This window comes from Geotrypetes seraphini, chromosome 2 (assembly GCF_902459505.1).
Source record: "Geotrypetes seraphini chromosome 2, aGeoSer1.1, whole genome shotgun sequence".
Lineage (NCBI taxonomy): Eukaryota > Metazoa > Chordata > Amphibia > Gymnophiona > Dermophiidae > Geotrypetes > Geotrypetes seraphini.
In genome coordinates, this window is record NC_047085.1 from 449,041,875 (window position 1) to 449,067,902 (window position 26,028).

At 42.2% G+C, this 26,028-nt stretch overlaps 1 protein-coding gene across 7 annotated transcripts in view; it reads left to right on the forward strand.

Moving 5' to 3' along the window:
* The window catches only part of CCDC7 (coiled-coil domain containing 7), a 730,660-nt gene that overhangs the window by 201,850 nt on the left and 502,782 nt on the right, over window positions 1-26,028 (forward strand). For all 7 annotated transcript variants that reach the window (XR_004538163.1, XM_033931492.1, XM_033931495.1 and 4 more), the window contains 2 exons: window positions 13,981-14,022; window positions 24,212-24,297. Coding sequence is in view for 6 of the 7 variants with exons in the window: in XM_033931492.1 (XP_033787383.1) it covers window positions 13,981-14,022; window positions 24,212-24,297 (128 nt within the window). In the remaining variant the exon portion in view is untranslated. The remainder of the gene's footprint in view (window positions 1-13,980; window positions 14,023-24,211; window positions 24,298-26,028) is intronic.

The window sequence follows — 26,028 nt, forward strand, 5'->3', positions numbered from 1 at the left end:
CTGCTACAAATCCATCCTTGGCTCGGCCCCCCTTTACTTAGTACCCCATTTTATCCTAGATTGCCCATCCAAACTCACACGTAGAACACACCTGTTTAGCTACCCTACCCTAAGGACCTACCGTTACAAAAGATATCTAAATAGAACTCTTGCCTTCCAAGCAGGTCATCACAATAACTGGCTGGCCCACATCATCTCACGCTCTTCATCCTACTTAAACTTCAGGAAACTACTAAAAACTAATCTTTTCACCCGATTCATACCCTAAGACCCTATGCCCACCCTGGCCCTCTATCTCTCTATGTCCTTTACGCAGATTGTCTTGACCTTCTTCACTGTACCATTTCATTGCCATAATTGTACCCATCTTTGTACCATTTTTTTCTCTCAGTTGTACCATTTTTTTCTCTCTGTTGTACCATTTTTTTCTCTACCACCTAATTTTATCTGATTGTAACATTGTACCATTTTCGCTGATTGTCCAGCCCTTCTTCGTTGTAAACCGCCTCGAACTACTATGGCTTTGGCGGTATATAAGAAATAAAATTATTTATTATTATTATTTATTTATTTTTACACTTGAACACTAATGGTTGTGGGTCTGAGCACTATTTAAATTATTTAATTTATTAATATTATGATACGAATATAGTTAGATATAAAATTATAAACAAAGCCCTGCCAGCTGAACATCTCTTTCTCTACTTCAGCAGCTAGAACTTTGATTTATAAGGAAGGAATAAGCTAAATATTGCAGTACTGACGCTTGTATGGATGCTGCGGGGACAGTTGTCACGGGGATGGGGCGGGGACAGTGGTCATGGAGACGGGGCGGGAACAGTGGTTGCGGGGACGGACGGGGACAGTGGTCGCGGGGATGGGGTGGGGACAGGGTCAGTGGTCGTGGGGACGGGGCGGTGAGGGGAACAAATTTTTTCCCCGTGTCATTGTCTAACAGAAGCATTATAATATTCTTAGTCTTGTTAACCATCCCTTTTTTAATAATTCCTAGCATCTTGTTTGCTTTTTTGGCTACCACCACACATTGGGCGGAAGGTTTCATTGTATTGTCTACAATGTCCCCAGATCCCTTTCTTGGGTGCTAACCCCCAAGGTGGACTCTAGCATCCGGTAACTGTGATTTGGGTTATTCTTCCCAATATGCATCACTTTGCATTGGTCCACATAAAATTTCATCTGCCACTTGGGACGCCCAGTCTTCCAATTTCCTAAAATCTGCCTGCAATGTTTCACAATCTACATGTGTTTTAACAACTTTGAACAGTTTAGTGTTATCTGGAAATTTAATCACCTCGCTCGTCATTCCAATTTCCAGATCATTTATAAATAAGTTAAATAGTACCGGTCCCAGTACAGATCCCTGTGGCACTCCACTGTTTACTTTCCTCCATTGAGAAAAAGTACCATTTAACCCTACTCACTGTTTTCTATCCGATAACCAATTCTGAATCCAGAACTGAACTTTGCCTCCTATTCCATGACTCTAATTTTCTCAGGAGCCTCTCATATGGAACTTTGTCAAAAGCTTTCTAAAAATCTAGATACACTATATAAGAACATAAGAATTGCCACTGTTGGGTCAGACCAGTGGTCCGCTCACGCGGTGGCCCTTGGTCAAAGACCAGCGCCCTAATTGAGACTAGCCCTACCTGCGTACGTTCTGGTTCAGCAGGAACTTGTCTAACTTTGTCTTGAATTCCTGGAGGGTGTTTTCCCCTATGACAGACTCCGGAAGAGCATTCCAGTTTTCTACCACTCTCTTGAGTGAAGAAGAACTTCCTTACGTTTGTACGGAATCTATCCTCTTTCAATTTTAGAGAGTGCCCTCTCGTTCTCCCTACCTTTGAGAGGGTGAACAACCTGTCCTTATCGACTAAGTCTATTCCCTTCAGTACCTTGAATGTTTCGATCATGTCCCCTCTCAATCTCCTCTGTTCGAGGGAGAAAAGGCCCATTTTCTCTAATCTTTCACTGTATGGCAACTCCTCCAGCCCCTTAACCATCTTAGTCGCTCTTCTCTGGACTCTTTCGAATAGTACCTTGTCCTGCTTCATGTACGGCGACCAGTGCTGGACGCAGTACTCCCAAGTGAGGGTGCACCATGGCCTGGTATAGCAGCATTAAAACCTTCTCCGATCTGTTCGTGATCCCTTTCTTTATCATTCCTAGCATTCTGTTCGCCCTTTTCAACAATGACGCTGCACATTACGTGGACAGCTTCATCGACTTGTCGATCATAACTCCCAAGTCTCTTTCCTGGTAGGTCTCTCCAAGTACCGCCCCGGACATCCTGTATTCGTGCATGAGATTTTTGTTACCTACATGCATCACTTTACACTTATCCACATTGAACCTCATCTGCCATGTTGATGCCCATTCCTCGAGCCTGATTATGTCACGTTGCAGATCTTCGCAATCCCCCTATGTCTTCACTACTCTGAATAACTTTGTATCATCTGCAAATTTAATCACCTCACTCGTCGTACCAATGTCTAGATCATTTATAAAGATGTTGAAGAGCACGGGTCCAAGCACTGAGCCCTGCGGCACCCCACTGGTGACACTTCCAGTCTGAGTATTGTCCATTTACCCCCACTCTCTGTTTCCTATGATCCAGCCAGTTTTTAATCCACGTGAGTATTTCACCCTCGATTCCATGGCTCGCAATTTTCTGAAGTAGTCGTTCATGCGGAACCTTGTCAAACGCCTTCTGAAAATCCAGATATACAATGTTGACCGGATTGCCCTTGTCTATCTGTCTGTTTATTCCCTCAAAGAAGTGCAGCAAGTTGGTCAAACACGATCTGCCTTTGCTAAAACCGTGCTGACTGGTGCTCATCAGTTCATGTCCGTAAAGGTGATCAATGATGTGGTCCTTTATCAGTGACTCTACCATCTTTCCCGGTACTGAGGTCAGACTCATCAGTCTGTGGTTTCCCGGATCTCCCCTTGAACCTTTCTTGAAGATTGGCGTAACATTTGCCACCTTCCAATGTTCCGGAATCTTTCCCGATTTGATCGACAGATTGGCTATTAGTTGAAGCAGTTCAGTTATGGTCCTTTTCAGTTCCTTGATGACCCTCGGATGGATGCCATCCGGTCCCGGTGATTGATTGCTCTTAAGCCTATCAATCTGCCTACACACCTCCTCTAGACTGACCATCAATCCTGTCAGCTTTGCGTCTTCATTTCCAGCATATAGCCTGATTTGTTCCGGTATATTGTGTACATCATCTTCGGTAAATACAGATGCAAAATATGTGTTCAGTTTGTTGGCGATTGCTTTGTCTTCCTTTAGTGCTTCCTTTATTCCATGGTCATCCAACGGTCCCACTGCTTCCTTCGCGGGTCATTTCCCCTTAATATATCGAAAGAATGGCTTGAAGTTCTTCACCTCCTTATCTATTTTTTCCTCGCAGTCTCTTTTGGCCCCTTTTACCACCTGTTGGCACCTACGTTGATGTTGTTTGTGCTTGTTCCAGTTTTCGTCTGTTTGCTTCCTTCACCTCTACAGTGAGCCATGCCAGTTCATTGTTCTTTTTCCTCTTTGATCCCTTGTTGATAAGCGGTATATATAGATTTTGCGCCTTGGTGACTGTGTCCTTAAAAAGGGACCAAGCTTGCTCTAGCGTTTTTAATCTTCTTCCTTACCATGAGTCTCATCCCTTCGTAATTCCCTTTTCGGAAGTTCAGTAATGTGGCTGTCGTTTTGGGCTGATGTTTCTCCCCTGCGTCCAGATCAAAGCGGATCATATTGCGATCGCTGTTTCCCAGCGTCCCTTCTACTTCTACATCTTGTGCCGATCCTCATAGACCATTTAGAATTAAGTCCAGAATTGCATTTCCTCTAGTGTTTTCCGTGACAAGTTGTTTCAGGAAGCAATCGTCTACAGCATCCAAGAACTTGGTCTTTCTAATGCAGCCGGAGGTGCCTAGATTCCAGTCTATTCCCAGATAGTTGAAGTCACCCATGATAACTGTGTTGCCTCCCTTGTAGTTGCATTTAATCTCGTCCGTCATTTTTCTGTCAATTTCTTCGGACTGCCCTGGGGGTCGGTAGTAGATGCCGATCTTCGTTTCCAGGCCATTTGTTCCCGGAATTTTGACCCATAGAGACACTAACTTATCCATCAGTTGTGGCGTGTTCTCTCCAGTAGATTCAATTCCCTCTTTGACGTATATGACAATGCCCCCACCTTTTTGAGCCACTCTGTCTCTGCGGTATAATTTGTATCCTGGTAGCAAAGTGTCCTAGACGTTTTCCTCAGTCCACCATGTTTCCGTGATGCCTATGATGTCAACATTATCTTTTTGTGCCATAGCTTCTAATTCACCCATCTTATTTCTAAGGCTCCTTGCGTTCGTGTACATACACTTGAGTTTGTGGCCTGTTCCTTTCTTGCATTTCCTTCACTCTTGTGTCTTTTTAGATCTGTCTTGCCTGTGATCCGGTGAATCTTTCCCTCTATCTTCTTGCACGGTATCCTCCAGGTATTCCGGTTCCTGAACCATCGACTCTCTCTCTTGGTCGACTGTCGGCTTTCCCCTTCTTCCTAGTTTAAAAACTTCTCTCTTGATGTTGCTTGCAAGTAGCCTCATTCCATCTCTGCTAAGGTGGAGTCCGTCCTTCCTGTATAGCTTGCTCTTCCCCCAGAACGTTGTCCAGTTGCGCACAAAGTGGAATCCTTCTTTCTCACACCAGCGCTGCATCCACACGTTGACTGCTTGCAGCTCCATCTGCCTCTTCTCTTCAGCCCTGGGTACCGGCAGGATCTCCAAGAATGCTCTCCTCTGCGTTCTGGTCTTCAGCTTCCTTCCCAGCATACGGAACTGGTCTTTCAGTACTTCCCTGTTGTAGTTCCTGTTGCTCACGTTGTTCGTCAATTGGCTCACCTTTATCCACATATGTATTCACACCTTCAAAGAAGTCAAGCAAATTGGTGAGGCAAGATCTCCCTCGGCTGAACTCATGCTAACTCTGTCTCATTAAATCATGTTTGTCTACGTGTTCCATAATTTTATTGTTTATCATTGTTTCCACCATTTTGACCAGTACTGAATTCAGGCTTATCAGTCTGTAATTTCCCAGATCTCCCTTGGAACCTTTTTAAAATATTGGCGGAACATTGGCTACCTTCCAATCTTCAGGTACTACAGATGATTTTAGTGACAGGTTATAGATCACTAACAGCAGGTCAGCAGTTTCATGTTTCAGTTCCTTTAGTACCCTGGAATGTATACCATCCGGTTCAGATGATTTATCACTTTTTAACTTATCAATTTGGCTAAGTACATCTTCGAGATTCAGAGATTTCTTTCAGTTCCTCCACATCATCACCCTTGAATACCATTTCCAGTTCTGGTAGATCTCTTACATCTTCTTCCGTAAAGACCGAAGCAAAGAATTCATTCAGTCTCTCTGCTATGGAAGTATCCTCCCTGAGTGCCCCTTTTTCTCCTTGATCATCCAACAGTCTCACGGATTCTCTCACTGGTTTTCTGCTTTTGATGTACCTAAAGAAATTGTTATCTTCTTAAACACAATGCATACATCAACTTTTTAAGGTGGAATTTTTCTTCTCCTGACTCAAAATTAACCCCCAGGGTCCACTGGATAGCATAAACCCACCCCGAGGGAAGGGGTTCATTATAGCACAACACATTAAGAACAATGGGAAAGAAAGGACTTCCAAATTTGTTTCCACTTGGCCAGAGTTTTGTTATTCTGAGCTGTAAGCTTTGTCATTTTTGAAATGTACTAAAGTTTAGTAATCCATTTATATGCAAGTGGGATGCCTTCTGACTTTCAGGATGTTGTCAAGATCAGTCAAGCTGCATTAAAACAGTGGTGAATTAGTTGATGAAGCAAACCTGGCATAGGCTTATTAAATAGATATCGGTAAATATCGGGGTCCCATGGTACTGTAACCTGCAACCAAGTCTGAATCTTGTATTGCACCAACTTCCAGAATGCTCTCACTTTAGGACAAGTCCACAAATGTATCTATCCTATGGTACCCTGTCCCCCCCATATGATAAAGCCTTGCAGGCATGAGATACCACCTATGCTTATGCATAACTTTAACACCATTTTCTTGGAAATTGGCAGCTCATGATAAAAGAGGTAAGGTAGCTTCCGTTGCTTTCAGGTTCAGGTTTAATATACTTGATTAAGAACCCAGGGAAAGAAATTAGTCAAATATTACAGCCAAGAGAAGAAACTACAGTGCATATAAGTAAGTTTTTAACAATTTCCTAAAATTCATATAAGATGTAGAAGTGGAGAGTAATCGGCGAAAGCCTGAATCCCAGGTAGAGGCTTGGAATGATAACAGACAATCATGATATCTTTTGCAATGACAGCACCTGACCGATGGAAAATCAAATAATGTTGTTTTAACATAAGAAATGTCTTCACCGGATCAGACCTTAGGTCCATCTAGACCGGCGACCCGCGCACGCGAAGGCTAAGCTAGGTGTTCCCTGATGAATACCTTGTTAACCCATATCCCTCAATGTGATTTGCAAGAAGGTGTGCATTCAACTTGCCTTTGAATCTCAGAATGGTGGTCTCCGTCACAACCTCCTCTGGGAGAGCATTCCAAGCGTCCACCACTCGCTGTGTGAAACAGAACTTCCTGACATTTATCCTGGGCCTGTTGCCCCTCAGTTTCAGTCCATGACCTCTTGTCCGTGTCACATTTGACAATGTGAATAACGATGTTTCTTGCTCTATTTTGTCGAATCCTTTTAGTATTTTAAAAGTCTCTATCATATCCCCTCGCAGTCTTCTCTTTTTGAGGGTGAACAATCCCAGTTTTCCGAGTCGTTTCTTGTAGCTTAGATTCTCCATACCTTTTACTAGCTTCGTGGTTGTCCTCTGCAACCTCTCCAGCAGGGTTATATCCTTCTTTAGATAGGGAGACCAGTGTTGGATACAGTCTTCCAAGTGTGGTCTTACCATTGCTCTGTAAAGCAGCATTATGACGTCCGCCATTATGATCTACTTGTGATTCCCTTCTTTATCATGCCCAACATCCTGTTCACTTTCTTTGCCGCCGCTGCGCATTGAGCCGACAGCTTCAGGGTCCTGTCTATCAGTACCCCCAGGTCCCTTTCCTGTTCGCTCTTGGCCAAAGTTACACCTAACATTTTATATTCATGTTCCTTGTTTTTCCTGCCCAAGTGCATTACTTTGCATTTTTCTATATTGAACTTCATCTGCCACTTTTCCGCCCATTTCTCCAGCTGGTTCAAATCCTTCTGTAGTTCTTCACTGTCCTTTTGTGACCCAGCTGCCCGACCTAGTTTTGTATCGTCTGCAAACTTGATAATATTGCTTGTTGTTTCCTCTTCCAGGTCATTTATGAAGATATTGAATAAGATGGGCCCAAAACCGAGCCCTGGGGCACACCGCTTGTCACCTTCTCCTAGTCCGAGAATGTCCCATTTATGCCCACCCTCTGCAATCTGTTATTCAGCCATTTGCCTATCCATCTCAGTATGTCCCCATCTATTCCATGGCTTTGCGTAATGAATGTCTAGAATTAGGAAATTCAAAATGATCAACCTTATAAGTGGGGGCCAGTCTATATAGAACTTTATAGCGCAAACATCCAAACTTAAAAAGTACTCTAGCCTCAACAGGGAGCCAGTGTAATTCCCTATAATAAGGCATTATGTGATCTGTCTTTTTCAATCTAAAAATCATGCAAATTGCTTTATTTTGTATCAGTCGAAGTCGACAGAGATTTTTACGATATCCTCCCAAGTGAACAATATTATAGTAATCTAAAATACTTAAAACAAGTGACTGAACCAGTAAACTAAAAGAATTATCATTAAATTAGGGCCTGATCACACAAAGCTTCCAAAGTATAAAAAAACATTTTTGGACTAAGGCATCAACCTATTTTGTCATTGATAAATTCCTATCCAGATGGACTCCTAGTATCTTAATGGATGAAGCGATAGGATAAGACATTCCATTCAGAACCAGGTTCTCTTCATTGTATTTGGATGGAGAGGCCAAAAAAAACTTTATTTTTTCTGGATTGAGTTTTACTTTGTACTCCTTTATCCGGTTATCAGCCATCAGAGTTATTGAAGATATGAATTGTGATACCATGGAAAGTTGTGAGGATAGTGGAATTACAATGGTTATGTTGTCAGCATAAACATATAGGGCTCCTTTTACGAAGGTGCACTAGGGCCTTAACACGCGGAATAGCGCGCTCTAGCCGCTACTGCCTCCTTTTGAGCAGGCGGTAGATTTTCAGCTAGCACGTGCTAATCCAGTGCGTGCGATTAAACCGCTAGCACACTTTCGTAAAAGGAGCCCATAATTTTATTCTCAGATTTAACAGTCTTGTTCCCAATTATGCTAAATAAATGTTAAAAAGTAGCAGGGAGAGGGGTGAGTCCTGAGGAACACCACAGGGATTACTCCATGTTCCTGAGCAAGTACTTTAAAAATAAATTTGTTAGTTGCGAGATTGCAGAAAGCCTTAGAACCAATGATATATCTTTCCTGAGATGCCGTTGCTATCCAAGCAATTGAGCAGTATTGGATGAACACCAGGACGCGCTGTCCATGGTGGAGTCGGCCCTTCAAGATTGTAAGTCTACGGATACTTACCTCTTAGATAAAATAGAAAACCTTGAAAATAGGTCTTGACGGCATAATCTCCATTTCCAGGGCCTTCCTGAATTGCAAGATTACAATGACTGCAAATTGATAGTCCAGAAGTTGGTGAGTTCTTTGCTGGTTGATACTCCATAGCCTCTGGCCCCTGAGAATATTGAGCGCGCTCATAGGGCTCTTGCTTAAGCAAATGTTCTGTGTGACATAGTGGCATGCTTTACAGACTTTGAGCTTAAAGAATTAATAATGCCAGTGGCTTGGGAAAAGGTCTCTTCAATGGAATACCTACCCTATACAAATATTTCAAGATTTGGCTGCTGTTACACTTCGGAGGAGAGGAGTGTTAAAACCTTATACCCGTCTTCTGGTGGATAGGGGAATTAAATATAAATGGAAGCATCCCTTTGCACTCACTATCTATCTGGAGGGGCAATTACAGAGATTACGTACTATGGAAGATACTCAAAGATTGTTCCCAGATGTATCTGCATCACTTTCCATGGTATCTTCTTCTTTGGAACTAAATCACAGCTCACTTCCCTTGCCATGTATGCATACACAGTGGCAACAGCTATCCAATGGGAAGGGTCGTCTAACCTGTCAAACATCAGCAACTAAGCTTTATGTAGCCAGTCTTTCGTGATGGATGGTCTGGAATTGGTGACCTTTTGCTATAGGGACCATGAGGAGATTGTCTGAGCTCTGTGGACTTTATTAGGGGTGACTGAGCTTTTCAACGAGTCTCTAGATTCGAGAGTGGTACCGGAGGACTGGAGAAGGGTGGAAGTAAGGAAGAAATAGGAAATTACAGGCCAGTAAGTCTGACTTCTGTGGTAAGCAAATTAATGGAAACGCTTTTAAAACAGAGAATGATCAAGTTTCTGGAATTCTGTGGATTACAGGACAAATGCAACATAGATTCACTAGAGGTAGGTCTTGTCAGAGAAATCTGATCAATTTCTTTGACTGAATGACCAGAGAATTGGATAGAGGATGTGCGCTAGATGTGGGGTATTTAGATTTTAGCAAAGCCTTTGACAGTGTTCCACACAGACGGTTAATAAATAAACTGAGTGCCCTCGGGATGGGTCCCAAAGTGACGGGCTCAGTCAGGAACTAGTTGAGTGGAAAGCGACATAGGGTAGTGATCAATGGAGATCGCTCTGAGGAAAGGGATGTTGCCAGTGGTGTGCCTCAAGGTTCTGTTCTTGGGCTTGTTCTTTTTAACATTTTTATAAACGATATTGCTGAAGGGTTGTCCAATAAGATTTGCCTCTTGGCGGATGATACCAAAATCTGCAGTAGAGTAGACACGCCAGATGGTATGAATAACATGAAGAAAGACCTGGCGAAGCTTGAAGAATGGTCTGAAATTTGGCAGCTAAAATTTAATTCTAAGAAATGCAAGGTCATGTAGTTTAGGGGGGTGAAGAACTTATGTGCACGACAGAAGAGCGGGACTTGGATGTGATTGTATGTGATGATCTTAAGGTGGCCAAACAGGTTGAAAAGGTGACGGCGAAAGCTAGAAGGATGTTAGGTTGCATAGGGAGAGATATGGCTAAAAGGAAAAAGGAGGTATTGATGCCCCTTTATAGGACTCTGGTGAGACCTCATTTAGAATTTTGTGTAGAATTCTGGAGGCCACACCTTCAAAAAGATATAAAAAGGATGGAGTTGGTCCAGAGGAAGGCTACTAAAATGGTATGTGGTTTTCTTCAAAAGGCTTATGGGGACAGACTTAAAGATCTCAATTTGTATATTTTGGAGGAAAAGCGAGATAGGGGAGATATGATAGACACATTTAAATACCTACATAATATAAATGTGCACGAGTCGAGTTTCTTTCATTTGAAAGGAAACTCTGCAATGAGAGGGCATAGGATGAAGTTAAGAGGTGATAGGCTCCGGAGTAATCTGAGGAAATACTTTTTTACAGAAAGGGTGGTAGATGTGTGAAACAGTCTCCCGGAAGAGGTGGTGGAAACAGAGACTGTGTCTGAATTCAAAAGGGCCTGAAATAGGCACGTGGGATCTCTCAGAGAGAGAAAGAGATAATGGTTACTGCGGATTGGCAGACTAGATGGGCCATTTGGCCTTTATCTGCCGTCATGTTTCTATATTCTTCTGTGCGTCTTCCCCTCTCCCTTTTTTTAGATGCACTGGTAGTTTTTGGTGTGCTTGATCACCATGATTTACTGAATTATGTTTGTGGGTTGGAGATGGGTGTGTGTGAAATGGGATTTTAGGGGGGGGGGTTGTTCTCTCTCTCTCCCTGGGTTTTCTTGTTCATATTTTTGTAACAGTTGTTGTTAATGGGTGAGATTTGTTTTTTTATCTCTTAATGTAAGGGGTCTGATTGTGTCAATGAAGTACCAGCTGTTCTTCAGAGAGACTGGCTGTGTGAAAGCAGATGTACTGTTTGTTCAGGAAATAGAGAATGACACAGGGACAAATTTTTCCCCGTCCCCGTAGGAACTCATTTTCCTGTTCCATCCCTGTGAGTTCTTTCTTGTCCCTGTCCCATTCCTGCAAGCTCCGTCCTCATCTGCACAAGCATCAAACACTTTAAAATCGTAAGTGTTCGAGGTTTGTGCTGTTAAGCTTACAGGAATGGGACAGAGGTCTCCCTCTTCTAAAGCTATGATCTGTAGATGGATCCATAGAGCCATTTAGTCAACTTACATTCTTGCGGGCTACTATCCCCTATTTATGTTAAGGCGCTTTCTGACAGGTGTGTAGCTTCTTCATGGACGGAAGCTGGATCTGTTTCTCCTGAGGAGATTTGCAGGGTGGCGACGTAGTCTTCTTTTCACATATTTGCCAATTTCTGCAGAGTGGATGTTGCTGCCAGACAGGACTCTTCCATTTGGGTCCTTGGTCTTAAGGGTCTGCGCATCAAGCCCACCCTAACTTTCTTGGGGAACTGCTTTTGTACGTCCCTATGGTCTAGAATGTTTCACTTATTGCACTGGAAAAGGAGATTATGTACTTACCCTGGTAAGATCTTTTCCAGTAGATAGGTGAGACATTCTAGACACCTGCCTTGTCCTTGCTGTGCCTGTTTCAGATTATGATTTCAGATTTCAGTCTCCTTCTGCTTATTCAATCTATTTCTTGGAGACTGGTCAACCCTTTGGGGTTAGAATAGTTTGCATATGTATTACCTGTTGTGGGAGTAGTTCTGAACTCCTTTGGTGCCTCTGTTGGAGGTTAATGGTACTGTTTAGTTGTATGAGCAGAACAGTAGTTTAGCCCGTTTGTTACAGGTGCCTCTACTTCATAGATGAGTGTGTCTCTCTATGCTTGGGTACTGACTGCTAGAGTGTGCTAAACTAGCCTGTGAAGTACTCTAGAACAGTTTTTCTCAACTCGGTCCTGGAGTACCCCTTTGCCATTCAGGTTTTCAAGAATGAATGAATATGCATGAAAGAAATTTGCATATAATGTAGGCAGTGTATGCAAATCAAGTTTATGCACATTCAGTGTGGATATTCTGAAAACCTGACTGGCAAAAGGATATTCCAGGACCGAGTTGAGAAACACTGCTCTAGAGGCAAAGTGAAAAACCTGTAATGGATTTCTTCTGCAGACTATGCGAGTAGTGGGACATAACCCTATGGTCTAGAACAGGGGTGCCCACACTTTTTGTGCTTATGAGCTACTTTTAAAATGACCAAATCAAAATGATCTACCAACAGTAAAAACACTAAACATATACCCTCACTTTTACTACAGTGTGCTAGTCGACTTAGCGCGTGTTAAGTGCTAATGCGCCCATTATATTCTATGGAAGCATTAGCATTTAGCACGTGCTAAATCGGCTAGCGCCTTAGTAAAAGACCCCCCATATTTATTTGTTATATATACTGTGTGCACCTCTTCTGTCCTCCAGACCTCGTTCCATTCCCCAACCAACATCTCTCTCTGTCCCTCCAGGAGTCCAACTTTTCTTCCTCTCTCCTCCACCCCTATTGAGAACATGTCTCCCTCTCTCTCCCTCCTCTGTTATGATCATGCATCTCTCTGTTCTTCCTCAGGGTCTCTCCCCCTCTGTCTGCATCTTCCATAGTCCAACATCTGCCTCCCTCTCTTCTACCTCCCCTTTGTTTCAGGTTTCTCCTTCTTTCTATCTTCCTTCTGCTAACATTTTGAGTCCTCCCACCTTTGGTCCAGGTCTTTGTCTCTCTCACTCTGTCTTCCCCCTCCCCAGGGCCTGGCATCTCTCTTTCCTCAGTTCAGGGTGTTTCCATTATCTAACTCCTCTAGTAGTCCATGATCTGCCCTGTCTTCCCCCTCCCTTTTGGTTCAAGGCTGCTTCCCCCTCCTCTCCTTAAGGTCCTTTTGTCTCCCCCCCCCCCACGATCCAGCATCTCTAAGGCAACCCCCATCCCACCGGGGCCCTCGCGATGGGCACAGCCTTACCTCCGCTGCTTCCCGCACACAGTGACTATCAGGACCTCAGACCTCTTGATTGCAACTGTGTTCGTCTCTGTTCTTCCCTCTGGGCCTAACTACCACAGTTGAAAGTTAATTACGGCAGCCTGCAGAGCAAATGTAGCAGGCTACTGTCGGCCTCTGTAGCATGTTCTCTCTGCCACGGTCCCGCACCTCTTCTAACATCAAGAGCGGGACCGCAAAAGAGGGAACTTGCTACAGAGGCCAACGGTAGCCTGCTACGTTTGCTCTGCAGGCTGCCGTAATTAACTTTCAACTGTGGTAGGTCCAGAGGGAAGAACGGTGAACGCTGAGGGGGAAGGAAGCGTGTTATCTGAGCAAGACAGCCGGGCGCTCACCTAAATTAGCTGGGCATGGTACCCAGCTAAAAGAGGCTAAAGACGCTAGGGAGAACACTGGCTCAGCCATCTACTGGCATTGCCTTTGCGATCAACCGGTAGATCACGATCGACGTTTTGGGCACCCCTGGTCTAGATTATCTCACCTATCTACTGGAAAAGATCTTACCAGGGTAAGTATATAATCTCCTTTTAGCACCTAATTATTTATGGTTGGGTGCACAACTTTGGCTGCCATATATAGAATTTGTAGGATGTAGCATTGAAATGGTGTACTTGCTTCTTTGATCTGCCTGGGTGAAATCTGAACCTTTTACCTCTTGCTTGGTAGTGGTATCACCAGTAACCTGGGTAAAGTATAAGCAGAACTGAGCTAATAGGAAGAGCATCTTGCATAATCCTGGAAAACTAGGAATACTGTTTCTGAAATTAAAGAACATGACTTTACCTTCCATACTTTACAAAGTATGAACACCTTGCTATGATGACAACTTTTAATTTCAGTATCTTTGATTACAGAACCTGAAGCAAGAAGAATTGCCAACTGAAGAAGGAGTAATTGTATGTAATAATCTTGTGCTCTGTTACAAATTTTGTCTGTTAGCAGAGTAATTTAGTACTGAATGGGACTGAAATGTTAAGCTATTTTAACTTTTATTTGGTCTGTTGAGAAAGACAGAGTGATTCTGATTGCATCATAAGCTTTGAGATTGGGAAGTCACAGGGGAGCGGTTCCAATCAATGGTGTCCCCAAAGTCACTCTGTTGGTCCCTCCCCCAATCTGTTTTGAGTCTATGCATACTTCCCTTCCCTTCCTCAGGGTTAATGCTTCATTCCAGATGTTCTTCTTGTTGCTGTTCTGGCACCACCTCTTGCTCTGGCCCATATGGGTCACTGGTCAGCATTCAAACATTTAAATCATTGTATCTTATGGAGTTTATTGTGATTTGAACAGCTCATGAATGAACTGTTTGGGCTATGGAAGAGAGAGAAGCGACAGAGAGAGACAGAGGGTTGTGGTTTCTGTCTCTTGGTGCCCTCCTCTAGTTTGGCATTCTAGACATTCACCCAGCTTGTCCATCCTTTGCTATAGCCCTGGTTGGGGAACATTATGCAATAACTGAAGGATTAGAAAAATCCTATAGTAAGTTAGAGGCCTGAAACAATGGTACTATTCTGAGTCAGTTAAATACAGTATAATACTGATATTAATTTGTAAGAACATGGTGATGCACCAGTTTTGCTTATATTTAATTAATTAGAAGCTTCTTTATTAAAGTATGTTAAAATCAACTTTTTACACATTAATAGTCTATTTTATATGGTCAGGTACTAAAAGTTTACACTCTCTTGTAACATCTAGCACTAATAATGAATTCCTTAACTTTTCCACAAACCAATCCAGATACTTGGTTACACCCTCCTGCCAGCAGGTGGAGACTGAGGAGTACTGAACTTTGATATCATAAGTTAAGAACCATATGCAGCCTCTTACCCAGTCAGTATTTCTCAGTCTCCAGCATGTGATAGGTACAGTGTCTTCTCACGTCTGGTAGGAAAGTTGTTTATTTCAGTGTTTTTGGAGTTGGTAAGCGCGGCTCAGCCATTCTAGGAAGATATTACATTTGAGGATCCCAAGTCCCTCTACTCCCCACAAGTACTCCTATTTTCTTGGCATTTAAGGAGTAGCTGTTGTGTGCCAATCCTTCCCTCACAAAAAAGGAACATTGAGAACTGTAAACCAGTAGCGGGGGTAGCCAAGATGGCGGGGCCTGCTAGGTGTGCTGAGATCTGCTCTCGTTTGGAGGAGTTTTTCTACTAGTTCTAAATATGCCGCATATCAAAGAAAGGGTACCATGAGGGTACCTTCCTCCTCAATATCCTCGGTGCCCTCAAATCAACCCACGATTGAGCAATGCCTAGCAACACTTGCCTTGAGATCAGGCGAGTTAAACCCCACTGCGGGGGAGAGTCAGAGGTGCTCAATCCTGCCAGGGCATGAGATCTCGTTCTCGCCCGCACTGGATGTCCCGCCTCCCTGTCCGGCAGAGGCAGCTGCACTGGAGGACGAGAGCACAGCAGCCAGAGATGCCCCCGATGCTTCCGTGGAGGATGGATCCATGGCAGAGGAGCCCCTGCTGGTGTTGACCAGCTCTGGGAACTTGTTTCCTGACAGAGAGGACACTTTAGGAGTCATCTTGAAAACACTCCAGAGGGTGTACGTAGCAACCAGGAAGACTTCAGAAGAGGTAAAGATTTTGGGGAAGAAGTTGGATAACTTCACAAAGGTTTTTGAACAGGCGAATATTGAAACAAAAAAATCCATAACTAAATTACAAAATGAAGTCCAGTCTTTATAAGCCTATAGAACCGCTGCAATAAAAGACAGTACTATGTTACAATGGAAAATAGAAAATATAGAGAACTTTAATCGCCGGTTAAATGTAAGAATTTTAAACTTCCCCAAAACCCCTGGGATTTCCTTATATGAAATGTTTAGAAAATATGTGGTGGAAATTTTGAAATATTCTTTTGAACATATACCTCCATTGAATAAAATTTATTATCTTCCACCATCCACAAAAAATCCTCAGGAGTCTAAGGAAGGAGAGGGTGAAATTAAACAGGCTCCGCAAATTGATATGGAAAATATATCTGCTTTTTTGGAAGAATCTATCTCTGAGGTGACAGAGAGAGCTACATTATTGATTTCCTTCGTTTTCCAACAAGACTTAGATTCATTTATGAAGCAGTATTTTAGATTTTCCCAAAATCTTTATTTTATGGCAAAAAAATATGGGCATATATGGATGTTTCAAAAACAACACAGGAAAGACGGAAACAGTTATTATCTTTAAGGCAGGAAACAATTGCTTTAGGAGCCTCTTTCCTGTTGGCATACCCCTGTAAATGTGTTGCAAAGTATGCACAAGTTAAATATGTATTTTTTTCTTCCAGACCAGCTAAAGTCCTTTCTGGACTTGAAAAAGATGACTTGAAGTTTTGACCCAGTGTAATTAGAATGGCAAGCTAATTGCATTATAGCCTTTCTTTATATTTTCTTTTCTTCTTATTTAATAAGCTTCTTATAATTCTGAGCCAACTTCCGTTTGTTTGTGGTCTAAGGAAGGATAATCAGATATGCCACTTTCATTTTCTTTTGAATGTATAATATATGTTTTATGCTGTATTTCTCTAACAAGAAGTTAATTTTCTTTTAAATTGTTGAAAATATAATAAAAGAATTAAAAAAAAGGAACAATAAGGCCCTGATTCTATAAAGTCCGCTTAAATTTAGGGACTGATATATAATTTAATTGATTAATAGGCTTAGTCAGTGCGTATACTGGCACTCAACACCTCACAATCAGCTTTAATTGAACTTAATTGAAAGTTAAGCATCTAACTTGAAAAATTTGATTCTATAAAAAGCAGGCGCCTAGCCCAAAGTGCCTACACTAAAAGTGGGTGTTGTTAAGGGCAGATCATAGGTGTATTTTCTGAATCAGGTGCAGTTAGGCTTTGATATCAGTGCCTATCTTTAGGCATAGAAAACCTTGGCATAAATTGGGGACACCTAAATATTAGGATGCTGAGCACCATCTAAGCACGATTCTATAATAGGCACCTAAGTTTTATAGAATCGGTGCTTATATCAGTACCTAACTTTAGGCAGACTTTATAGAATCAGGGCCTGAGTGCCTAAGTTAAGTATTTCTGCAATAGATAAAAAGAAAAAAACAAAGAAACAATTTCAGCTAGTGTATGGTATGCTTCTGCTTGCTCTCTAATTTCTTTTTCCAAGTTTCCAAGTTTATTTAAAATTTCTTATACCGCTTAATCAAATTTCTAAGTGATGTATAATTATAATAAAAGTAAATACAACATGCAACAATTATAAACAGGGATTAAAACATGAGTGAAGAGACTTTGGTCTAGATTCTCAAAACAAAATCGGCATTTAATGTAGTCGCTAAACTGGTTCCAGCCAGTTTAGCCTACATGTATTTTAGCAGCGGATTATCAAAATGGCTTATGGCGGTCTTTCTAGCAGTCTCAGACACTGCTTCACAATGGGCTTTTCAGTATTCAAACGAGTATTTCAGTAGATTCTTAAACATCGCCGAGTCATTCTCCAAGAGCGGTGTCGGCTTTTAGCAACAAAAATCAGTGACTGGTCTGGGGGTGCTGGTACTGTTAAGTGTGTATTTTGACTGTGGCTAATGACAAAAAATAAAAATTACAGGGTTTTTTTTAGTGGGAGTAGTAAAAGCGATGATCGTTGAGTGAGTGAGTGAGCTCCAAGTGTTGGCGATGGACTCACCTTTCACAGTCTTCCACCATGACAAAGTAGTACTCTGCACACATACAAAGTTTCTTCCAAAAGTAGTCACTGAATTTAATCTCAATCAATCTATTGTACTACCAATATTCTTTCCCAGGCCTCACTCTCATCCTGGAGAAACAACTTTGGACTGCAGCTTTGGGGTTGCTGCTCATACCAAGAACCTTACAGAGGTACGGGGGAAGGAAAGCGATGCGGGAGCAGGGGAGGGGCACCACCACCCAGGGCACCTCTCATCCTCGTTATGCCACTGCTTTTGTGCCTTTCATCCACTTGCCCTCCAGCTCTAGTTTCAGTGCTCTTTTTCCCTCCTTGCTCTCCCTCCTCCCATCAGCCCTGCATTTAAAAATTACTTGCAGAGAGGTAGGAGCATCTCTGCCACCACTCTGCCTATCTTCCTTCAATTATGGCCACCAGCACCGCGTTTAACAAGAAGTACTTAATCTCTAAAGTGCCTCTGGTGGCCATACCTGCTGGCAGGCAGGCAGGAATGGTGGCAGTGAAAGAAATGCTTCCATCATGCTGTAGGTGATTTTTTTAAATGCAGGGCAGCGGGGTGGCATCAAAGTTTGTTGTTGTGGTGGTGGTGGCTCCTGCTGAAGTCATTAATAAAAGGCTTGCCTCTTAGCATGTCCTTTTGCGAGGGTCATCCAGTTCAGGGTCAGTGGTTACCCTCTCAGAGGACATGTTCCATAAACAGATTGGAGCTGTGAGCCATTTGTCTAGCACTGATGACATTGGAGAACACCCTGGAAGGCAAAACAGTCAGGGTCTTCTTGGACTATGCTAAGGCTGTGGCATGCGTCAACAGGTAGGGAGGCACCAAGAGTTCCATGTTGAGACTGGAGGCCCTGCTGGGCAGAAGTCTACCTACAAGCTTTAGCAGCAGCACGTGTAGTGGTTATGGACAATGTACAGGCTATCTCAGCCGCAGACCCTGGACCCAAGGAAATGGTCTTTGCCCCAGAAGGCTTTTGGCAGCATTATATATTGATGGAGATCTTCAAAGTTCGATCTAATGGTGTTGGCAGCCAACACAAAAGTCCCTCATTTCTTCAGTCGAAGATTTGAGCTTGGAAGCGCTGGCATGGACGCTCTAGTACAACCTTGGCCAGAGACAGGGCTGCTGTATGTGTTTCCCCCATGGCCCATGATAGGCCAGGTCATTCAAAGAATAGCGAACCACCCAGGATTAGTAATTCTTGTGGCTCCAATTTGGGTGTGCAGGCTGTGTTAGGTAGATGTGGTTTGGCTGCAGAGGAACAATTTCTCAATCTGATACTTCATCCAACTCTTCTTTCGCAGGGTCCAGTTGCCTTGGAGGATCCAGAACGCTTTGGGCTTTCAGATGGCTCTTGAGTGTGTAGCTCTAGCACAGAAGGGTTACTTGGAGGTGGTCATAGCTACTACTCTCCTAAGGTCTAAGAAACCAGCGACTATTGTGGCCTATGCCAAGGCTTGGAAGATGTTTCAGCACTTGTGTGATAAATGGAATGTGGAACCCTTTAGTGCTCCAATGTAAGTGGTTCTGGCGTGCGTTCAGGAGAGCCTTGAGAAAGGTAGTTGGTTCCCTCAAAGTGCAGGTGGCAGGCCTCTCATGATTTAGAGCTCAAGTGGAGAAAGTTTCTTTGACCTCTGATCCTGATATAACCAGATTTTTGAAGGGTGTTTTGCGGCTGCATCCTTCTGTGAAACAGCTATTTCCCACTTTGAATCTTAATATGGTTTTGCATGCCCTCAATAAGGCCTCATACAAGCCCTTACAAGAGGCATCCCTGATGGTTCTTACTGTTAAGACTACTTTCTTAATAGCTAGTGCATCAGTGAGAAGCGTTTTGGAGCTGCAGGCTCTTTCATGCAGAGAGCCTTTCTTCAGATTTACGGATACTGGGGTCTCACTATGCATGGTACCTTCTTTTTTGCTAAAGGTGATTTTGGCCTTCCATGTAAATCATGAAGTCTGACTACCTGCATTCCAATTCATGGGTTCAAAGTAAAAGGACAAAGCTTTGGCATTGTTGGATGTCAGGAGAATCCTCCATTATCTCAATGATATTCGTCTCTCAGATCACTTCTTTATTCTAACAAGTCCTAGCCTTCTGGGGAGACTGGCTTCTAAGGCTTCCACTTCAAGAAGGATTCATATGGCTATTTCTTCAGCATACATTGGATGTGGTAAGCAACCACTGATTTCTTTGAAAGCATACTCTATGAGGAGTGTGGCTTCTTCATGGGAGGAGTCCCAGGCAGTTCCTTCTAAATAATAATAATAACTTTATTCTTCTATACCGCCATAATCGTGAGACTTCTAGGCGGTTTACATTGAAGAGGGCTGGACAGTCAGCGAGTTACAATATGCAGAGATAAGAGAAATACAGTATGCAGAATCTTAAAAAAATACAATAGTTTACAATGAAGAGAGCTGGACAGTCAGCGAGTAATAATATGCAGAGATAAGGGAAATACACCATGCAGAATAAATTATTGTCTTATACGCAGGAGTGGACATGTTTGAAATATTAGAAATTGATTTAGAGGATTGAGTAGATACTTTTTAGGTGATATTTCTGTCGAATAAGGCAGTTTTTATGGCTTTTCTAAATGCGTCATAGGTCAGTCTTGCTCCATTAATGTAGTTGTCTAAGGTGACTACGTGCTCCACCCTCCATACTTTTACAGGGTGGAAGTGGTGGCATGAATGGACACCATTTTTGGGTCCTTGGTGCTGGCAGCAGGCTTATCTGTCCAGCTCTAGACTCGGGGGACTGCTTTAGTATGTCCCACTGGTTCAAGATTCATATGCTTTCTGCATTAGAAGGGAAGATTAAGTTCTTACCTCAATAATCTTCTTTTTAGTAGAAAGGCATATGAGTCTTGAATGCCTGCCCTATCAGATTTAATTTTGCTTGCTTACTGTCTCAGACATATGTATTTCCAGATGTTTAGGTTTTTTCTGCCAGACGACCTGGAGAATGATGAGTTAACTGTTGTAAAATGGCAAGTGAGAGACTTTGAGAGCTACATAAGTGTTAGTGCTGGTTGCACTCAGGTAGGTAGCTTGTTTGTTTCAAGTTATGTTTCTATTAGCATTTGTTGCATTTTAATTGTTGCTGAGCAGAAGTAGCTTGGTCGAAAAGTTTCCCGTATGTCTTCTTCTTTCTCCTCTTATAATGATGTCAATTTCTTTGGTACAAACTAAGGAGCTAGAGCACTGCCAAGTGGTGAAGGAAGCAGAGCCGAGAGAGAAAAAAATATAGATGATGCCTTCTATACAACTTGTAACTAAAGAATAACCCACTGGTTCAAGACTCATGCCTTTCTACTAGAAATAAGATTATCAAGGTAAGAATAAGAACCTTATTTTCCCATACACTGATCATGCACATACTTTTTACATGTTGTATAGTTGTTCAGTCTTATAAAAGTCCTTTTTCTGGATATGAAACAGACTTTACACATGGAAAAAGCTTTATAAAATTGCCTACATTGAAACATAAAGAATGAACATAAGAACATAAGAAGTTGCCTCAACTGGGTCAGACCAGAGGTCCATCGCGCCCAGCGGTCCGCTCCCGCGGCGGCCCATCAGGTCCATGACCTGTGAAGTGGTTTCTGACTAATCCTATAACCTACCTCTGCTTCTATTTGTACCCCTCAATCCCCTTTTCTTTTAGGAACCTATCTAGACCCTCCTTGAACCCCTGTAGCGTGCTCTGGCCTATCACAGCCTCCGGGAGCGTGTTCCATGTGTCCACCACCCTCTGAGTGAAAAAGAAGCATATAAAGACCATAGTACCTATTAAGTCTGCCCATCAGTATTTTTCTCTCCCTTAGAGATCATATATGCTTGTCCTATGCTCTCTTTAATTCAGATACCGTCTTTGTCTCCACATCTTCCACTATGAAGTCATTCTACACATCTACTACCCTTACCGTTAAGAAATATTTACTTAGGCTACTCCTGGGCCTGTTTCCTTTCATCTTCATTCTATGGCCCCTCATTCCAGAGCTTTCTTTCAGTTGACAGAAACTCTCCTCCTGTGCATTTATGCCATGGAGGTATTTAAACATCTTTATCATATCTCTCCTCTTACGCTTTTCTTCCAAATATTGAAATATTTAAGACTGTTCTTATATGCTTTTTGACGAATACTATAACTTAGCTAAATAAAATTATGCAAGGTCTGTTCATAAAGTTCCAGGACAGATTGAATTGTGCACCAACAGAGGAAGTTCTTTTGAGTTGCATTAAGCAGCATTGAGTAGCTTGAAACCTCATGAGTAACCTCCTTTTTTCCGTTTGTTGATACTTGTTTTCGTCTCCAAACTACAGCAGTTTTTGTGAAAGTGTGTTTTCATGATTGGCTATTTTTCATCATGTGTGACCTCAATGAGCAGTGCTACTGTGTGAAGTTCTGTTTTAAATTGGGTAAGACCGCTACAGAAACTTAATGAAATGTTGAAAATGGCTTATGGGGAACATGTAAGTCATGGAAGTTGTTTTGAATGGTTTTCACGCTTCAAAAGTGGTCATGAATCTGTGGAAGACGATTAACGAACTAGAAGACCATCAATGATGATGATCATGTTGATCAAGTGAGTTCTTGTGCATGCTAATTGGTGATTAACTGTTAGAGAATTGGCAGAGGAATGCAACATCTCCATTATTTCATGCCACAACATTCTAACATAGAAGTTGGGGATATCTCTTATTGTGGCAAAGTTTGTTCCACGGTTGATGACCGACGACCAGAAGAACAACTGCAAAACTCACGATGACACTTCTTCCCCAGCCACCTTACTCTCCTGACTTGGCCCCTGCTGACTTATTCTTGTTTCCTAAACTTAAATCCAGGCTGAAAGGAAAGCGATTCGCCACCATTGATGACATAAAGCAAAATTCGACCCAGCAACTTTTGACGATTCCTGACGATACGTTTAAGGACTGTTTCCAGAAGTGAAAATGATGTTGGGAAAAGTGTATATGTAGGGAAGGGGAGTACTTTGAAGGGGACCCAGTGAAATAAGTTGTAAGCTTGTTTAATACATTTTTATAAAATCAGTCCTGGAACTTAATGAATTGACCTCAGTGATGATGAATATAGGTATAACTTATATGGATAAAGTTAAATGGTTGCCATCATACTGAAAATCTACCATCTTCTTTGGAAAAAGAATATAATGTGACTTGTTCAAGGTCACATAGAGAGACATAAGAATAGAGGAGTTTTCATCTTATGTTCCAGGACTTCTACTGAGTCAAAGTCCACTAACATAGAAACATAACATAGAAACATAGAAGATGACGGCAGAAAAGGGCCACAGCCCATCAAGTCTGCCCACTCCAACAACCCTACCCCCTTGAATTTACCCCCTAGAGATACCACATGTATATCCCATTTACATTTTTTTTTTACCCCCCTAGAGATCCCACAAGTGTATCCCATTTCCTTTTAAAATCCGGCACGCTGCTGGCCTGAATCACCTGAAGTGGAAGTTCATTCCAACGATCGACCACCCTTTCGGTGAAGAAGAACTTCCTGGTGTCGCCATGAAATTTCCCACCCCTGATTTTCAGCGGATGTCCTCTTGTGGCCGAGGGATCTTTAAAACAGAAGATATCATCCTCCACCTCAATACAGCCGGTGATATATTTAAACGCCTCTATCATGTCTCCTCTCTCTCTACGTTCTTCGAGTGAGTATAGCTACAATTTATTCAGCCTTTCTTCATACGGGAGGTCTTTGAGTCCCGGGACCATCCAGGTGGCCATTCTTTGAACCGACTCAACTCTCAGCACATCTTTTTGGACCAGTGTTCTTCAATCACCGGTCCATGGACCAGTGCTGGTCCACAGAATTTTCCTGCCAGTCCACAGGGCCAGTATATGCATCAGGCCCAAAACAGTGTTCTTCAACCGCCGGTCCACGGTGCGATCGATGTGGTGTTATCTTCGAACCAGCTCCCTCTTCCTAACTGATTCAATACACAAAGCCACGGGCAGTGGCTCCTACGGGTATCCTGCGCCTGAACCGGAAGCCTTCTCTCTGACGTTGCAATGTCAGAGGGAAGGCTTCCAGATGAGACACGGGACATGCAAGGTGCAATTAGTACTATTATGGGGGCGGTGTCTGGGGTGGAGATTGGGTAGAGATGGGCAGGGTCTGGCCCACAACTTTGCCCAGTGTTCTTCAACCGCTGGTCCACGGACCGATGCCGGTCCACAGAATAATTATTTTATTTCTGCCGGTCCATAGGTGTAAAAAGGTTGAAAAACACTGCACTAGACTATTCCCTAATAAAAAAAAGACCAGTCTTTAAAAAAAAAGTCTTTATAAAACATCTGAATGTTTCATAAAATTATGTACACATAATTTAAATTAATTTTATTGTATGTATATACAGAAAGAGACCAAAAAAAAGACTCCAAAGAAATCAGCCAAAGAGAAGAAAGGTACCGGTACTCCATCTGAATTACCTTCCACTGCAGAGTAAGTGCTAACACGATAATTATACTTTTAACAATGAATATACAAAGATAGGGCATACTGTGTACTAAATAAATGTTAATATACAGTGAAATGCCTGAATTAGCAGAAGTCTGTAATTTGTGAGCATTAATACAGTAACAATTCATTATAGTCTTTCTACTCATTTTTGCTAATCATTCAGTCCATAGAGCCAAGATAAGACTTCCTATTTAGAGTTGTTTGAGTATTTGTTCGGTCTTTCTAGAATTCTTTTTATCTGGATAAAGTCTTTGAGATTCAAATACTCATGAGATATTTAAAAAAAAACTTTGCCAAATTAAAGAGCCAGTGCCCTAAACATGTACTTAACACCAGTTTAATGTACATCAGTGTTGTGTTAACACAGGTATGTATTATTCTACATTCTCTATAATATAGATTTCATTTAAACGTCCACATAAAAAATAAGCTGTGTTGATAGTAAAATAGCTTATTAATATTGAGATATGGTTCACACTGATCTAAGACAGGTGCAGGCTTCAGAACCAAAAGCCCAAAATTCATGATGGGGGTAGGAGTGAAAGGCTAAGTGGTGGGGATGGGGTCTGAAGGAAAAGGGGTGGTAACTGGAGAAAAATCGAGCTTGAGTGAATAATTATTAGATTTCTTTAATACTGAAGAACATTATTCTGATAAGTGGAAGTATAAGTTGTGTTATTGGCCAATAAAGAGATTTTAAATTAGTATTAAATTATGACTAACTCAGTCACATTAGGAAAAGTAAATTGTGTTAACCTGCTGGTAAGTAAGTTTTTATGATAACTTCTTCGGCTAACTGCAAGGCCCAGTACAGACAGCTATGATTCTCAGAATCCTTTCTTCCTTTCCTTCAATCCCTATGAATAAAGCCTTATTCATAAATCCTTCTTTCCTTGTAATGTAGAGAGAAGGAATCCTTGCTTTCCCAAACAAGAAGACTCCTTAGGCAAGGATAGGTCCTTTCTGATAACCTTCCCTCTAATGACAATCCATGAATTGAATGAGGATAAAACAGTCCTTCACCTAACCCTGCCAGCAAAAAGAAAGGATGAGAGGAAGGGAGTGACACTACAGAGTTCCAAATGATCCCAATTTACTGGTCTGATTTAAAAATGTAGATGAGCTACTAATTTCATTTCTGTTAATTTTCTAAATCTTTCTAATTATCCATTCCCAATGGTATGTGAATTGTTTCTCCCACCCAAATGTGGACTACTCAAAAGTTTGTATGTATCTTGTGGTGTCCCTCAGGGATCACCCCTATCCCCTATTCTCTTTAACATCTACATGTCCTCCCTGAAGCTCCTCCAACTTTCCCCCCTTGAAACAATCTACACATACACTGATGACATCCTTGTCCTCCTTGAAACAGACCAGAATCTCACCAACCTCCACAAGAACATTACATCTTGCATAATGAGACTCCACTCCCAGTCCCTCTCGGTACAGATGAAACTAAATGAATCAAAAACAAAATTACTCTGGCTCGGCCCAAAGTTAGAACACCTGCCCACCATCTTCGCACTACCCACAGGCGCTGCTCTGCACCTTGAGTTCTCAAGCAAGGTCCTTGGCATCACTATTGATTCTTCTCTCTCCCTCAACGACCACCTCATCTCCTTGGCAAAATCATGCTTTTTCAGCCTCCACATGCTGAGGAAAGTAAGATCCTACTTCCGCCAAAAACATTTCGCCGTCCTCGTCCAATCCATC